The sequence below is a fragment of the Heteronotia binoei genome, chromosome 19 (assembly GCF_032191835.1).
Source record: "Heteronotia binoei isolate CCM8104 ecotype False Entrance Well chromosome 19, APGP_CSIRO_Hbin_v1, whole genome shotgun sequence".
Classification (NCBI taxonomy): domain Eukaryota; kingdom Metazoa; phylum Chordata; class Lepidosauria; order Squamata; family Gekkonidae; genus Heteronotia; species Heteronotia binoei.
Window position 1 is genome coordinate 734050 of NC_083241.1, and position 17124 is coordinate 751173.

Sequence of the window (17124 nt, forward strand, 5' to 3'; positions counted from 1 at the left end):
AAAATACCTCCGACTTTTTTTGAAACTGTCCTCTGTCTCTCATGCAGAATAGAATTTCAGTTTCCGCCTCTTCTTTTGAAAGTGTTACAGTGATTATTACTCAATATAGTCTAGGCCTGGGGTGTCGAACTCATTTGTATGAAGGCCGGATCGGATATAAAGGACATCTTGTTGGTCTGGGCCGTGTGTGTCACAAAATGCAACACCTGGTAGCAAAGATATAAACTTCAAACACAATTTTTTTTCTTAAAAAACCCCTAAAATATAACATGCTTAAAGTATTAGCACTCTTGCAATATTGTGGCCAGTATCAAAGCAAGCCCCCTCCGCACTTCCTCCCCAAGAGAGGAGCCTCAGCCGATGGAGAAAATAGAGGCTTTGCTCTGCAGCTCCTGTGTGATTGAGATATCCTGGCAAAGCAAGCTGTGACGCAGAAGGAAACAAGAGAGAGGGAGAAGGAAGCAGACTTGCTTGCGCGCCTGATAGGAGCCCTCCGGAGCCAGTTTGGTGTAGTGGTTAAGTGTGTGGACTCTTATCTGGGAGAACCGGGTTTGATTCCCCACTCCTCCACTTGCACCTGCTGGAATGGCCTTGGGTCAGCCATAACTCTCTTATCTGGGAGAACCGGGTTTGATTCCCCACTCCTCCACTTGCATCTGCTGGAATGGCCTTGGGTCAGCCACAGCTCTCTTATCTGGGAGAACCGGGTTTGATTCCCCACTCCTCCACTTGCAGCTGCTGGAATGGCCTTGGGTCAGCCATAGCTCTCTTATCTGGGAGAACCGGGTTTGATTCCCCACTCCTCCACTTGCACCTGCAAGCATGGCCTTGGGTCAGCCATAGCTCTGGCAGAGGTTGTCCTTGAAAGGGCAGCTGCTGTGAGAGCCCTCTCAGCCCCACCCACCTCACAGGGTGTCTGTTGTGGGAGAGGAAGGTAAAGGAGCTTGTGAGCCGCTCTGAGACTCTTCGGAGTGGAGGGCGGGATATAAATCCAATATCTTCTTCTTCTTCTTCTTGATCTGACCCATGGGCCGCACATTTGACACCCCTGGCCTAAGCAGGCTTTCACTGAATTAACAGCATATTTCCAAAGGCAAAAAAAGAGGGAGGGGCTTAGAAGCTCTTTATTAATGGCCAGTTAGTGGAGCGGGGGAAGGGATCCTCTGAAGGATCTCGCCCTGGGAGGTGTTGATGTTTGTGTCCTTCTCCTTATGCAGAATTCCCTTTGTTCTCGTATAACAACGGAGTGGTTATGACCTCTTGCCGGGAGCTGGACAACAGCCGCAGTGCCCTCTCGGCTACTTCTGCTTTTGCCATTGCAACCGCTGGTGCCAACGAGGGCACCCCCACCAAAGAGAAGTACAGGCGGATGTCTCTGGCGAGTGCAGGTGGGCAGCAGGCCTCACCCAAAAGAGGCAGAGGGGTTCCAACCCTGGGGGGCCCCAGGCCAGGAGCACAAGCCGCGTCTACACCAGGCAGGGTGGGATCCAGTCCCAGCACCACCACCACTCCTGCTTGGCCCAGCTGGGGGACTCTGCTGTCCTCCACGCACTGGTTCTGCTGGTGGCTCTGAAATCCGCCTTTGCTTCTGGACCTGGGGGGCTGCTGGGGTTCCGCCTCCGCTGGTCAGCAGCTCCGTTTGTGGCCCAGGCTGTCCCCAGCATCATACGAGGAGGGATCGGGGAAGCCGCGTCTCCCTGGAGGGGAGAGGGAGAGGGAGGACTACCCAGGACAGCAGGCAGACCTTGTGTCTGGAATGAAGGAGGCCAGGGTGGCCCCTGAGGTGACCTTGGCTCTTCTTGCAGGCTTCCCTCCTGATCAGAGGAATGGCGACAAAGAGTTTGTGATCCGACGGGCCGCCACCAACCGGGTCTTGAACGTCCTCCGACACTGGGTCTCCAAGCATTCCCAGGTACCGCAGCCAGCGGGGAAGGGCACATCCTGCTTGGGAATGCACCCCCCCTCCCCGGTGTGGTGATCCTCAGGTCCAGACCCCTCCAGGCCTTGAAGCTCTCCCAGCCTCTGCAGCCTGCCTGGCCCTGGATCCACAAAGCCAAGTTCTGCCCCCGGGGATAGGGTTGAGGGGACTCCTGTCTCCCAGAGGTCTCGTTCCCACCCACCCACCCCGCCCCTGGACAGGCCATGAGTCAGTTAGCCACACTCCCTGGCCTCGATGAAGCCTCTCAGGCAGATAGAAGAATCTCTGTGTGTGTCTTTTGGGCAGGACTTTGAAACGAACGAGGAGCTGAAATGCAAAGTGATTGGCTTTCTGGAGGAAGTGATCCATGACCCGGAGCTGCTGACGCAGGAGAGGAAAGCCGCCGCCAACATCATCAGGCAAGTCTGGCTGTCACGGAAGACGGTCTCCATGTTGTGTCACCAGGTCCAATTCAGGAACTATCTGGGGACTTTGGGGGTGGAGCCAGGAGACTCGGGGGTGGAGTCAGGAGCAAGGGTGTGAGAAGCATGATTGAACTCCACATTTAAAGAGACCATGTTCCTTTTAAATGCCTTCCCTCCACTGGAAATAATGGAGGATGGAGACACCTTCTTTTGGGGCTCATAGAATTTGACCCCCTGGCCCAGTGTTTTTGAAACTTGGGGGTTTTTTTTGAGGTGAGGCACTGGATGCTATGCTGAACATTTGGTGCCTCTACCTCAAAAAACAGCCACCCCAGAGCCCCAGATACCCACAGACCAATTATCTCTTACATTCTGTGGGGACCAGTCTCCATGGGATATAATGGATTGCCCAGTGGACATTCAACCCCCCCCCCCTCTTTCTGAAAACCCTGAAGTGGGGGGGAGGGCCTCCAAACCGGGGGATCCCCTGCCCCCAAATGGGGCTTGGCAACCCTATCTCCATGGCAGGCAGTTGGCAGCTGGAGCAGAAACGCATCCTCTTGGCACGCAGAAAGCCCCAGGTTCAATCCTCGGCTGCAGCATCTCCATTAATGGATCAGGTAATAGGTGATGTGAAAGACTCTTCCTGGGACTCTCTGCCTTCCAGAGAGACAAGATGGACCTTGAGAGACCGAAGGCAGCTTCCATTTCCCTGCCCCCAGCCCCAGTTTTCCACCCACAAGGAACTGAGGAGCAGCAGAAAATAGGCTTCCACATAGCAGTGCTCTAGGAATTTCATCAAGTCACTGTGGTAAAGACTATAGAGGCTACGGCAGACAGTTTAGCGCATCACCCAAAAGTGATATCCCATCCTCCCCCACCCTCTGCCCTCCCCAGGCCCTGGCCCCAAATCTCCCAGCATTCACAAAGGTATCTTGGGGAACTCTGTTTGCATGTTCCTTTGTTCCACTGCTTCAAGATTATTGAGTGAAAGCATACAAAGATGGCTGCCCTACTCAATAGAAGAGATGTTTGTATTTTGTGTGTTGGGGAGGTGTGGGTGTGTAACTGTGTGCAGGGGGTTGGACTAGATGACTCTAGGCAGGGGTGGCCAATGGTAGCTCTCCAGATGTTTTTTGCCTACAACTCCTATCAGCCCCAGCCAGCATGGCCAATGGCTGGGGCTGATGGGAGTTGTAGGCAAAAAACATCTGGAGAGCTACCGTTGGCTACCCCTGCTCTAGAGGTCCCTTCCAGCTCTATGATTCTATGTTGACTTCTGGTGACTGACCCCTGCTGGGGGCCTGGAAGATATTCAGAGAGGTGGCTGTATAGAGCCTGTCCCTGCCTCTCAACTGGGTATTTCAAGGACAGTCTCCCACCCAAGTACTAACCACAGTTGGCCCTGCTTAGCCCTGCCTAGGCTATCCATGGCAGGGCAACAGAAGTGATTTCTTGGGAATCAAGTAAGATGCCCCACATAGAATCATGGGAAAGAAAACTCCAGTTTGACTCTCTGAAGCAGCCCACAGGGGGACTGAAGAGGCCAACTGAATTGGGCCATGAAGAAGACCAAAGACCTTTTCTTTCCCCGTCCAGAGGAGATTGGCTGGGCCTACTAGGGGCCTCTCACACTGACTGCTCCTAGCCTGTCTTTTCTGCACCCCACAGGACTTTGACCCAGGAGGACCCGGGAGACAATCAGATCACGCTGGAAGAGATCCTGCAGATGGTGAGCCCACCCCACCCCTGCCCCACTTCCAGCCATGAAGGACCAGGAGTGCTCCCTCCCTTCTTTGCCCTGGCAAACATCTTGCTCACTTGCCTGTTGTCAGGGCCTTCCCAGGGTGGTCCCGCGAGTTTGTCTGGAGCAGGAGAAAAGAGCAGGAGTCCAGCAGCACCTTCAAGACTTAACAATAGTGGTGGCATTCGCGGCCACGGATCCTCTTAGTCTTCAAGGTGCTGCTGGACTTCTGCTCTTTTCGGCAAACAAATAGGATTCCTTACTTTTTAAATTCCTTTGGAGGTGGGGCTCAGAGTTGCTCTGCCGCCATAATAAAAAAGGCGCATTTGGGTCAATTTCTCAATTAAACCGTGTCTTTGTGAACTCATTAAAGCTCCTAGACACAACAGGGACTCTCTCTCCCCCTCTCTCTCCCTCTCCTCTCTCTCCCCGTCTCTCTCCCTCTCTCTTTCTCTCTCTCTCCTATCTCTCCCCCTCTCCCTCCCTCTCTTCCCCTCTCTCTCCCTCTCCCCCTCTCTCTCCCTCCCTCTCTCTCTCCCTCTCTCCCCCCCTCTCTCTCCCTCTCTTTCTCTCTCCCTCCCTCTCTCCCTCCCTCTCTCCCTTCCTCTCTCTCCCCCTTCCCTCTCTCTTTCTCTCATTCCCTCTCCCCCTCCCTCTCTCCCCCCTCCCTCTCTCTCTCCCTCTCTCTTTCTCTCTCCCTCCCTCTCTCTGCCTCTCTCCCTCTCCCCCTCTCTCTCCCTTCCTCTCTCTCCCCCTTCCCTCTCTCTTCCTCTCCCCCCTCTCCCTCTCTCCCCCTTCTCTCTCCCTTCCTCTCTCTGCCTCTCTCCCTCTCCCCCCCTCTCCCTCTCTATCTCTCTCCCCCTCTCTCTTTCTCTCTCTGCCTCTATCCCTCTCCCCCTCTCTCTCCCTCTCTCTCCCCCCTCTCTCTCCCTCTCTTTCTCTCTCTCTCCCTCTCCCCTCTCCCTCTCTTTCCCCCCTCTCTCTCTCTCCCTCCCTCTCTCTGTCTCTCTCCCTCTCCCCCTCTCTCTTTCTCTCTCTCTCCCCCCTCTCCCTCTCTCCCCCTCTCTCTCCCTATCTCTCTCTCTCCCTCTCCCTTTCTCTCTCCCTCCCTCTCCCCCTCTCTCTCTTTTGCCCCTCTCTCCCTCCCTCCCCCCTCTCAAATCTCTCAGCTGATGCTGCAGACAGGCATTTCAGTATACAGCCTCTCTGTTTTCCTCCTTAGGCAGAGGGAGTCCAAGCAGAGCCTTTCGAGAATCACTCAGCTTTGGAAATAGCTGAACAGCTCACCTTGCTTGACCATCTGGTCTTCAAGAAGATCCCCTATGAGTAAGTGGGCAGGCTTGGCCAGGCCCCCATCCTGTGCAGCCAGCACTGCCCTCCTGGGTCCTTCTGCAGAAAGGAAGGCTGCATCATTGGGCTTGGCCAAAGCAACATCCATCCTGTGATTTCCCTAACCCCCTGCATGGTGCTCACAAACACCTCCTCTCCCTCCAGCCCTGTGGTTTATAGAGATGCCCAGAGGCCAGACCTGCTGGTGGGCCTGAGCTGACCCAGGCATCTCTTCTTTGTAGAGAGTTTTTTGGGCAAGGGTGGATGAAGGTGGAAAAGAATGAGCGGACCCCCTACATCATGAAGAACACCAAGCACTTCAATGACGTGAGTTTGGGCAGAGTGGAGTCACGGGTGGGTGGGGGCCAGTGGCAGAGGGGGAAGTTGGGACAAAAGAACCACATGGCAGGACATCCCAGGATTCAGCTCTGTTAAGTTCTGGCTAGAGTGGCTTCTGTGGTTGCCAGCTGTCTGGAGAAAATGAATCAAAGCCCATTATTAGAGGCTTAATGGGCTATCCCCTGGGTGATGTCACTTGCCTCCATGCCAAGAAAACGTCAGCTGTCCATTTCCACATGTTAAGCCTGGGACAGGATGTTATTTCTCCAGGCCTATTGGCAGCCCCATAAATTAGTTCTGTCTCTGCATAAAGTCTGGAGAGCTGTAGAAGAAATGCACTTGAAAGCTGGCTTTGGCAGGAACACAAGGTCCCTGCTTGAAATTAAACGGGAGGGCACTGTCGTGTGCAGAGTCAACAGAAAACCAGCCGAACTGGTCTCTAAAGCTGCTCTTAGTCGAGTTACTTTATTTGAATTTCAGAGGGGAGCCAGGCTGGGCTGCGACAGAGCAGCTGGATTCGAGTCCAGGAACATCTCAGAGACCAAAATGTAAAGAGCCCAGTAGCACCTTTAAGACTAACACATGTTATTGTTGCAGAAGCTTTCGAGAAACACAGCTCTCTTCATCAGATGCATCTGACAAAGAGAGCAGTGTTTCTCAGAAACAGACGCTGCAACAAAATGTGTTAGTCTTAAAAGTGCTGTGGGGCATTTGCTGTTTTGCAGCAACAGACCAACACAGCTGACTCCTCTGGATCTCAGAGACCAAGTAGGAGCTTTCAGATTGCAGATTTATACCCTGAAATGCTTGTTGGTCTCTAATCTGGCCATTATTTGAGTGGGATTGACTGGCAGACACTTGTTTAATGTCCAGAAGGTGGCAGCAGCAGCAGCAGCTGTTAGGGGGGAGTTCAGGCTCTGCGCCCTTTTTGCTTCCTGCTGCAAAATCCTTGCTGGAATGAAGCTGCTGGGGACTTACAGGTGACAAAGTCATGGCCCCAGTTTCATTCCTGGAAGGGACTTCCTTCCCGGAAAGGCAACAGGGACAAGCAGTTCTTCCGACAGAGCCCTTCAGGCCTCCCTGGGGATCCCTCCCAAAGGCAGCCCTTCCAGGAGGCCAACAGTTATGCTGGGAGCCATCCTGAAGACTAGAGCAGGGAGGAAAGTTAGAGCTGCTCTTTGTGTCCGGCTCCACACACACGCCTTGACTCCTGAGGTGTGAAGGTGATGATGTAAAAGAGTGGCCAGAAGGGCCAGAAGCCCCTCATCCTGCTGGAGACTGCTCACGCCAGCGAGCTTCCTGGTCTCTTCTGGAGAGTCTCCAGCAGCAGCCGTGACCCCTGCATGGCCTCCAGAACCCTGGAAAAGCTTTCATTTTTTCATTGGGGGCCAAAAGCTACAGGATGTACTGTGACCCTTTCTCTCCTCTCCTCCCTTCCCTTCTCCTCTCCCTTCTCCCCTCCTCTCCCCACTCCTCCCCTCTCCCCTCATCCCCTCCCCTCTCCACCCCTCCTTCCCTCTCCTCCCTTCTGCTCTCTCCTCCCCTCCCTTCTCCTCTCCTCTCCCTTCTCCCCTTCTCTCATCTCCTCCCCTCTCCACTCCTCCCCTCTCCTCCCCTTTCCTCCCCTTTCCTCCCCTCCCCTCCCCTCTCCTCTCCTCTCCTCTCCCTGACTCCTTGCAGATCAGCAACCTGATTGCCTCCGAAATCCTCCGCAACGAAGACATCACAGCCCGGGTGAGCACCCTGGAGAAATGGGTGGCTGTGGCTGACATCTGCCGCTGCCTCCACAACTACAACGCCGTCCTGGAGATCACCTCTGCTTTCAACCGCAGCGCCATCTTCCGCTTGAAGAAGACCTGGTTGAAGGTGTCCAAGCAGGTGAGGGCTGCGGGCCTCAGTCCTGGCTGTGATTTAGTTGCTGGATGCTTCTGTTCAATCAGGGGCTTGTTTCCCAGCCTGCCTCAGGTTCTTCATTTGAGGAAGTGCGGATATATGTTTGTGTGTGTGTAATGCTCCTTTGCGCCTGTACTTCTGCCTTCCGCAGTTTCCTTTTTCTTCAAAGAAGAACTGATACTTGATGTTCTCGCCACAGATGTTTGTTGTCGCATGCAGCCTTCCTTCCTTTCTCAAAACATGGAAATGCAACCAGGCCAGCTGTGGTTGACCCTCAATGTGGTCACAAGGCTGAAGGGGGCTTTGTGCAGCTCCTTGTCATGCTTGATTCCCATCCCCCCTGCCGCAGTGTTTGCTGACAGGCAGGAAGCAAGGCTGTGGGGATGGCAATTTGGCTCATCTGAAGTCCAACGAAACCTTGCTTAAGAAGAAAACAAGGCCAAAAGGAATGCCTTTATCCTGACACATTTATTCCAAAGATAAATAAGTTCACTTTCTATCCCTTGTTTCTCCCGAGCCAAATGTTTCTATCCCTTGTTTCTCCCAAGCCAAATGTTAAAGTTAATTTATGCTGAAAATCACGTTGTGTATTTCCACCATCTTGGGAAAAACTCCTGACTGGAACATTCACCGTGTGGGGCAGGCCAAAGCTGAGGCCCAAGAGGCGTCTTTGGGGGCACTGTGGAAAGGCAGGGCATAAATGCATTTTTCAAAATAGATATGTATTATATTTTACACCAAGTGCTTTGTGGAGAAGCCTTTTAAATTCCTCTTGAAAACAAGGCGACTCTGGGAAGGAAATGGGTACCACAGAAGTCTGAGCTTGGTCCTCCAAGGTCCATCTGACCCCCAGGGCCCCCGGAGCCAACAGTTCCTCTCCCCTCAAATGTCTCTGCTTCTGATCTGACTGTCACTCTTGGCTAAATGCTTCAAGGCAAGTTGGGTCAGTCTCCTCAGAAGCTGCAAGTTTTGATTAAATGGCAGGACCCATCACAGATAGGTAGCACCCTCCCCCTCCACTTGATCACTTTGGGGGCAAGTGATTCCAAAATCAACTTTAACTTTGGCAGCTTCTGCAAGTCAGGACTAAGCATTGGATTTTGAAGGGACAGGATTCACGAACAGCATTCAGAAGCGACCTGTTCTTGGTGTTGCGCTGGGGCGGGAGTGGGCTCATTTGCTTTGCCTCTTGATGGCGAAATCTTCTTGCATTTCTTTTTCCAGACAAAAGCTTTGATTGACAAGCTGCAGCGACTGGTGTCTTCAGAGGGTCGGTTTAAGAATCTGAGGGAAGCCCTGAAAAAGTAAGTCACCCTCGGTCATCCTCTGGATCTGGGAAAAGGGAACCCGAGAGGGGATTCCGGGATCAAAGTCTGAAATCAGCATTTTAAACACAGCTAGGCTGGGCTGGATCCCTAATGTTGGTTAACATGCTAATGTTGAGGTTTGGGGCTTAAAGATAAAACTGGAATTTTGGGCATTTTGTACTTTCCCATATAAATGATACCCGCTTGGAGTCGCCAGCCCTGGCTTGGGAAATTTGGGGAAAGGAGGGAGCTCAGAGGGAAGTGAGGCCATCGAGTCTGTCCTTGGAAGCCGTTGTGATCACTGGGTCAGCTCTGGGACTATCCTCAAAGAAAGAAGGCTTCCGGTGTGGTCAGAAAGCTGGCTTTATTGATAGACAGAAACAGTAGCAACCCATGTTCCCTCTAAGCCATGGAGTCTTGTGAGCAAAAATTCTACTTGTGAGCTAGTGGCATTAAAGTTGCGAGCTCCTGCATAAATTAGTTTGCTCTGGGGCTATTTTTCCTGAGCTAAGACAAAAACATGTGAGCCGGAGGCCAAAAATCTGTGAGCTAGCTCACACTCGCTCAGCTTAGAGGAAACATTGATACACATGTCTGTGTCAGAACTGGCTCACCTTTGGGGGTGGCCAGTACCTATACTTTATCTAGGGCCGTTATGCAGCCTGCCAAAAGAACAGTGCAAAAAGCCTGCATAAAGCAGTACAAACTGGTTCCCAGAAACACCTTTCATTCCCTAAACATTTAGCAGTGTGAGCTGTCTCTGAGAAGAGATCAAGCAACCTTGAGAAAGCGGCTTCACTCCCTTCTACAGGGTATAGGTGAACACTTGTGACTGTTACAATAGATAGAGCGAAGCAAGCACCAGGCACCTTCCCCAACTCTTACAATACAAAGGCATTCCAGCATACAGAAATAGAAGAAGAAGAAGATGATGATGATATTGGATTTATATCCTGCCCTCCACTCCCAAGAGTCTCAGAGCGGCTCACAATCTCCTTTACCTTCCTCCCCCACAACAGACACCCTGTGAGGTGGGTGGGGCTGAGAGGGCTCTCACAGCAGCTGCCCTTTCAAGGACAACCTCTGCCAGAGCTATGGTTGACCCAAGGCCATGCCAGCAGGTGCAAGTGTAGGAGTGGGGAATCAAACCTCGTTCTCCCAGATAAGAGTCCGCACACTTAACCACTACACCAAACTGGCTCTCCAATAGAAATAGAAAAATGGCAAGGCCTCGACACTCCAACTGCAATATGGGACAACTCCAGGCCTCACTTGAACATGGCTAAGGCCATATGAACATGCTGGTAATGCAAGAATTTGGTTCAAACTCTTTAAATGCATGGTTGCTTGGACCCATGATTCTATGCACACTTCCCTAGGAGGAAGTCCTATTGAACTCACTGGAGTTTACTTCTGAGAAGGCTAGTTTAGGACTGTTATTCTTGGTTGCCTAAATACGAGCGTGCATAATATTCGACTTCATATTTCAAAGGGATGCCTCTTTTTTCATATTTGATTGCCTACCAGACAGCTCCAGGCGATCCTTGACCAGTTTGACCTCATATCTGAATGCCCTTGTATGTGAACAGAAGCAGCTTTTTGTCACACACTGGATATTTATATATTCTAGATGCCATCGTAAGCCCAGAAAGCAGCCTCCCTCCCACTCAATTATCACCTCTCTCTGTTTTGCCAAGAAGGTCAGGCAGCTGATCTCTGGGGAGAAGCTGGGGAAGGAGGTCCAACAATAAGGAGGGGAAAAGGAAGAAGAGGTCTCAAAGATGCAGCGGGAATCAGTTGTCTCGAAAACATTCTAAACCCCCCTGGTTCTCAGTGCTTAGTGGGGCACTAAGCTTGTTGTGTGCAGCCCATGGATGAAAAAAGTCCTGCCTTTGCACCACCCTGATGAGAAACAAACGGACTTTCTCCAGGCTTGCAGTACAACTGCCCAGGGTGGAGTTTCTCAGGCATGGAGGAAAGACCCAGAGCCAGGTCACTGGACGTTCAGGACCTCCTTCTGAAGTGGCCATCCCAAGGGGCCCTGGAATTCACTTACGATTGGGACCATGTCTGATCAGTTGTTGCCCACGTGGACCGCAAAACCGGCGCTTGTTTGACTGGAGTAATTTGCTTAATAGCTTCACTTGGGGCTGTTGCACATGGTGTTGCCAACCTTCAGGGGGAGCCTGGAGTTCTTCCAGAATTACAACTCATCTCCAGAATTTTCCTCCAGGCCAGATCAATTTCTGTGGAGAAAATGGTGGCTTCAGAAAGCAATCTCTATGGCTGGCTAGAGTCTAGGCCAGGGGAAATGCCTCCCCAGGTTCTTCCCCCCACCCCCAATCTCCAAGAATTGCTCAGTCCAGTGCAACCCGATTTGTTGTCCCAGTTAAATTTACATGATATAGGAATTAAACTTTGAGTGTAGACAAGACGTGCAGGATGGATCTGAAAATAATCAAGATGTTTTCAGATTAGAACTTAGGTCGTGAATTCCAGATCCAGTTTTGGGAATCAACATTTGCAGAATGAAATGCGCTCGATGAGTCCAGTTCCCCCCTTTCACCCCAAATGCCTCTTCATGCATTTCCTAGAACTTTTCTTTCCGAAAGATGTCTGGAGCAGTGTTTCCCTGCCTGTGGGTTGGGCCCCAAAAGTGGGTTGCAACCCCTCTTGAAGTGGGTGGTGGGCCAGCCCTGCTCCCTGCCAGCTGCTCCTGCCCTGTCTCTCCTCCTCCTAGCCAGCATCTCCCATCCCCCCACCTCCCTTTGTGACAGTGGGGGGGGGGAGGGAAAGCTGTCGGAGCTGGGAGCAGGGGGGATGATTGCTTGGAGGCAGCCACACCCAGTTGGTGAGGTGTTTGTGGGTTTCTCAACAATATCTAGTTGGCCACTGTAGAAAATGCAGTGCTGTTCTAGACGGGTGATGAGGCCAGAGTTGGACTCAGGTGCCAGCCAAAAAACAAGCCCTTGTTTTTGCCTTGGGTGGGTCACCGTATGAGAAAGGTTGGGAAGGGAACCCCGGTGTAGACCAGTGGAAGCCACCCCGGCGTTCCCTTCTGGCGGGCTGGAGTTTGCAGCATTTGCAGCCTCGAGAGCTGGGTGCCCAAAGGCAGGACTTGGGGCGGGGCGGGAAAGCATCCAACTTGCTGTCTGATGGGATGGCAAACTCTTCTTGCTGGAGGCACACACGTGCCCATGCCAAGATCAGCCCGACTGCTCAAGAGGTGAGTTGGAAGAGATTCCAATGCTGCCTGCTCTTCTCAGGTCCAGAGGATCATTGTTTCAGTCAGACAAGAAGTGTGGTGGGGGTGGAATGGAGTGCTGGCTGCAGAACTGCTGGAAGGAGAGCGGGTGTGAGGGCATGCCCGTCCGAGGGCACAGGGAACACTGTGGCATGTCTGCTGTGTGGTGTGGGATTTTGGCATTTGCTTTCAGGCAGAGGGATGTGTTTGGGGTGGGGGTAGACATGCCCAGTGTATATTCTGTCTTTTTGGTGCTGGGGGCGCAGTGGGAGGGCTTCTAGTGTCCTGGCCCCATTGTTGGACCTCCTGATGGTGCCTGGCTTTTTGGCCACTGTGTGACACAGAGTGTTGGACTGGAGGGGCCATTGGCGTGACCCAACATGGCTTCTCTTATGTTCTTATGTCTGGGGCAGGGATGCTCGGTATTCTTGGTGCTTGAAGGGCAAGGGGGGGCTTCTGGGGTTTTGGCCCCACTGATGGGCCTCCTGGTGGCCCCAGGAGTTTGGCCGCTGTGTGACACAGAGTGTTGGACTAGAGGGGCCATTGGCGTGACCCAACATGGCTTCTCTTATGTTCTTATGTCTGGGGCAGGGATGCTCGGTATTCTTGGTGCTTGAAGGGCAAGGGGGGGCTTCTGGGGTTTTGGCCCCACTGATGGGCCTCCTGGTGGCCCCAGGAGTTTGGCCGCTGTGTGACACAGAGTGTTGGACTAGAGGGGCCATTGGCGTGATCCAACATGGCTTCTCATGTTCTTTTATGCTCACTGGTGAGATTTATTATCACTCATGGGGTGGGGTGGGGGGTCTGAGAGGTGGAGGAGCCAGTTGGATTGGCCTCGCCTGAATGTGGACGGATGGGCTTGGCACTTGAAGGGATCAAAGCTTGCAAGGGCAGTGAGGGGCAGGGACCCCTTGAGGGAAGGGACTGCAAAGGTCGGAGGTCTGGCGCCCTGGAGAGGAGCAGTGTGGGAGCTCCCAGAGCCCCTCTTGTCAGGCAAGGCCCCTTCGTACCAGTCTGGCAACACCGAGTGTCTTCTGGCCCCATTTTGATCTGGCTTCTGACTCCCTGTGAATTTAGGCAGATCATGACGATGGCAGGAAGAGATGTGCCCATGCTCAGCTGTGGTGGCTCTTTTGTATGTGCGCAGGGGAATGCCAGTCCCCACTTTGTGGCCAGGCAGGAATTTCCTGGAGGTTTCCCCCTTCCTCTAGGCATAGAGCAGTACAGGGGGGGGGGGGGGTGAGAGTCACTGGGGCGGTGGGGAGGGGGTGGTAGCTGTGCATTTCCTGCATGGTGCACTAGATGCCCCTTGAGGCCCTCTGCAGCTTTTTGTTTCTACATGAAATGCAGCCAGGTCAGAATGAAGCCCATATTTGAAGCCTGCCAGTTCTCCAGGGCCCCTTTTGCTTGCTGTTCTGGGCTGTGCTGGGCTCTGCTGGCTGTGCTTCAACCTGGTGGTGCTGGGGGGAGGGGGGACCTGTTTGCTCTCTGCCTGGACCTTGGAGCTTTATTGTGAACCAGGTGCTCCACCTGAATCAGGTGGGATTTCTTCTAACTGGAACTTCTTTTGCCCCTCCCAGTTGTGATCCGCCCTGCGTCCCTTATCTTGGCATGTATCTCACGGACTTGGCGTTTATTGAGGAAGGCACGCCGAATTACACTGAAGACGGCCTGGTGAACTTCTCCAAAATGCGGATGGTGAGTGAACCCAGCACGGTCTGGGGATGTTGCCTCAGAGAGCTGTGCAGATGCTGGCCCCTAAAAATCCCAGCTTCCCAGCTCTCCCCTTCCGAAGTTCCTTTTGTCCATTTTATTTAGGACTTTTTTCTGTTTGTTTGCTGCCTCTCCAGAGCCCAGCCTTTTCGTTCCCAGGAAGGCTCATTTCTCTCTCTCTCTGAACAGATTTCCCACATCATTCGAGAGATCAGACAGTTTCAACAAACTGCCTACAAGATCGAGCATCAGCCCAAGGTATGTTCCCTGCACAGGAAAACGCCTGCCTCTTGCACGAGACCCCTGAGAGCTCCTTGCATAAGACTTGGAGGGGTGGGGGGCAAATTGTGGCTACTGCTGGTGGTGGAGAAGGCCATCAAGCCACAGCGGACTTCTGGTGATCCTGCCAGGGTCTCAAGGCAGGAGATTGGTAGGAGAACGGGTTTGCGTCCTTTCCAGTGGTCCTAGGAGATGCAGAATCCCAGCTATGCCGTTCCGTGAGGGTCTGTTCTTTCCCTAATGCTGTTCAGTGTTATGTGAGACCCCTGGCTGGAGGATGGGATGGCCTCCGTATGCCCCACTGACTCAACAGCCAGGAGCATCCAGAGCTCTCTGCTCAGAAGAAACTGGAACTGCAGGCAGGAGAGACAGAGGAGATGCTGGTTGCTAAGATGGGCTGAAGGACACCGTTCCCCCCAGAAGGGATGGAGTGGAACCAGTCTCTTCCCCTGACTTAGCTGGATCGAGCTAGCCTGATCTTATCAGATCTCAGATGTGAAGGCAGGGTCAGCCCAGGGTAGTATTTGGATGGGAGCCCACCTAGAAGATGAAGAAGAGACTGGATTTGTATCCCACCCTCCACTCCGAATCTCAGAGGGGCTCATAATCGCCTTGATCTTCCTCCCCCACAACAGACACCCTGTGAGGTGGGTGGAGCTCAGAGAGCTCTCCCAGAAGTTGCACTTTCAAGGACAGCTCTGCGAGAGCTCTGGCTGACCAAAGGCCATTCCAGCAGCCGCAAGCGGAGGAGCAGGGAATCAAATCCGGTTCTCCCAGATAAGAGTCTGCACACTTCACCACTGCACCAACACTGGCTCTCCACGAGAATCCAGAGCTGCTATGCAGAGTCAGCCAATGGCAAACCACCTCTATAATGTCCCTCAAGCCTTGACAATCCTGCCAGGCCACCATATGTGTGCTGTGACCTGTCGGTGCTTCCCCCTGCATCCTTCTGTGCCTGTGTGGAGGACCCTTTGCTTGGAGGAGAGGCGTTGCCAAGGGCGTCTCCGCATCCCTGTCCTTTCTCTTCCAGGTCACCCAGTACCTCCTGGACCAGTCCTTTGTGATGGACGAGGAGGCGCTTTATGAGGCCTCTCTCCAGATCGAGCCCAAACTGCCCACCTGAGCCTGGTGCCGCTTCGCCCCCCCCCCACCTTCGGTCTCCGTTGTACATAGCCACACTCTTGCGTTCCTTTTAAACACCCCTGGACTGACTTCCTACTATGTGCTTCTTCAAGTTGGAAAGGAAAAAGCAAAAGAAGAGAAGCCCTCGGGGCCCTGCTCCCTTTTTGTTCTTGGAACTCGACTAGCAGCCCTTGCGTTGTCCTGAGGAGTCCGGTGTAGGCTGCTTTGTTGATTGCCGTCCTGGTTTATATTAAGCAATGTTCTCTTTGTCATTGATTCTTTGTGGGCGGGGGGAGTGGGAGGGATTAAGGGGGGTGGCAGAGGAAAACCCCACTTGTGCACATGGCACATCACGCGTCCTGCTCCTCTCCTGACGGAGGAATTGTGGCTTTTCTTGGGCTTTGCGATCTGGACATTTTGTTAAAAGTACAACAAACACACCTATTCCGAATCGAGAAATTCTGAACTGCTGCTGTGTGAGCCCAACACCGCCCATTTTAAAAAAGACAGCAACACTGCAAATTTGGGAGGGAAGAGCCATGCTGGTCACTTTGTCCCTCCACAGGAAGCCCAGGAAGGCTGGAGGGGACCTTCACCAAGGGGAGGGGTAGCCTGTGGTGGGCTTGAAGGAGGCCCTTGGGGTCTCTGGTGGGCTGGTGTCTCTCCCTTGAGGTGAGGCCAGGAGGGAGATTGTGGGGAGAAACCAGACGCCTGACCTGTGACAGGGATCTGGCAATTGGCCTGCCATCAGTGCATGTGGCCACTGGGGCCCCTTCCTCAGGCACTGCAACGCCTTGAGCTGACCCTGAGGGGAGACGACCTCCCTCTTCGGATATTTCCACTGCATCATGTCCCTGGGCGGCTTCTGTCAACATGCTCTGTCTGTAACCTCGTGACACTTCTTAGTAATATAATGTAGAATTAGGGGAGGGAGGGGGTTAAAATGTTTTTATTACATATACTGTAATCCTGGCTAACTCCTCGTTAGCAGGAATATAGTAATGTAGTGCTTATTCTGTGAATATTATCATGTATTTTTTACACTGTACAGTAAACCTAGGCCCAGGAGAACTCTGATGAGGAAGGCAGGTGCCACAAAGGCTACTCAGACCAGAAACCTTTTGCTGTAAGCAATACCCAGTGGTATGAGAATTCTCTTTCAAGACCTACAATATTTCCACTTACAGCTTGTTTGCGAAAAGAAAAATTTCCATTTTTGTAAAAATATATGTTTCCTGATTACCTCTTGCTAATAAATCTATTTTATCTCAGGGTGAACAATGGCTTTTGCAAACGTTTATCATCCAGGATGCACTGCCTCTGGAAAGAGGTGGATGTTTTTCACATGTAGGGTGGCCTGAGTATTAGAAAGTCCTGGTAGACATTCTAAAGTACGAAAGAAGGTTTCTGAACAGTGAAAACAGTAAAGTCTGTGTTCGTTCTGCCTGAGGCAGGTGGCCTAAGCCCACAAATTACTCCTCTGGATTAGAGCAGCCCCAAACCTAGTCCAATATTCAGCTCTGGCTGTCAGTCCCACAGCCCCAGGCAACTGGAGCCAAAATGTCTTGCACATTTCCCCTCATATCTCCACAACAAAACAGGCTACCAACTTTCTGAGGGGGCATTGCCCCTACATGTCCCCCTGCAGTTCCAGGCTCTGTTCTTTCAAGCTCTTAAAACAGTGAGGAAAAGAGCTGAGGAAAGATGGGTTGAGGGAGCAAAGTGCCAAGTTAGAGGGAATTTATGTACCAGATCCAGGTGGGTCGCCACGCTGGTCTGAAGCAAAACAGAGTCTGAGTTTAGTGGCA

The 17124-nt window shown here is 52.6% G+C and overlaps 1 protein-coding gene across 1 annotated transcript in view; it reads left to right on the forward strand.

Annotated features, from left to right (window-relative positions):
* RASGRF1 (Ras protein specific guanine nucleotide releasing factor 1) overlaps positions 1–16597 on the forward strand; it is a 48397-nt gene extending 31800 nt beyond the window's left edge. The window contains exons 17-27 of the mRNA XM_060260206.1: positions 1218–1388; positions 1806–1912; positions 2225–2337; positions 4015–4075; positions 5310–5413; positions 5659–5743; positions 7436–7633; positions 8873–8952; positions 13780–13897; positions 14102–14170; positions 15225–16597. Of these exons, the coding sequence (XP_060116189.1) occupies positions 1218–1388; positions 1806–1912; positions 2225–2337; positions 4015–4075; positions 5310–5413; positions 5659–5743; positions 7436–7633; positions 8873–8952; positions 13780–13897; positions 14102–14170; positions 15225–15317 (1199 nt within the window). The 3' untranslated portion in view covers positions 15318–16597. The remainder of the gene's footprint in view (positions 1–1217; positions 1389–1805; positions 1913–2224; positions 2338–4014; positions 4076–5309; positions 5414–5658; positions 5744–7435; positions 7634–8872; positions 8953–13779; positions 13898–14101; positions 14171–15224) is intronic.
* The last annotated feature ends 527 nt before the right edge of the window (positions 16598–17124 follow it).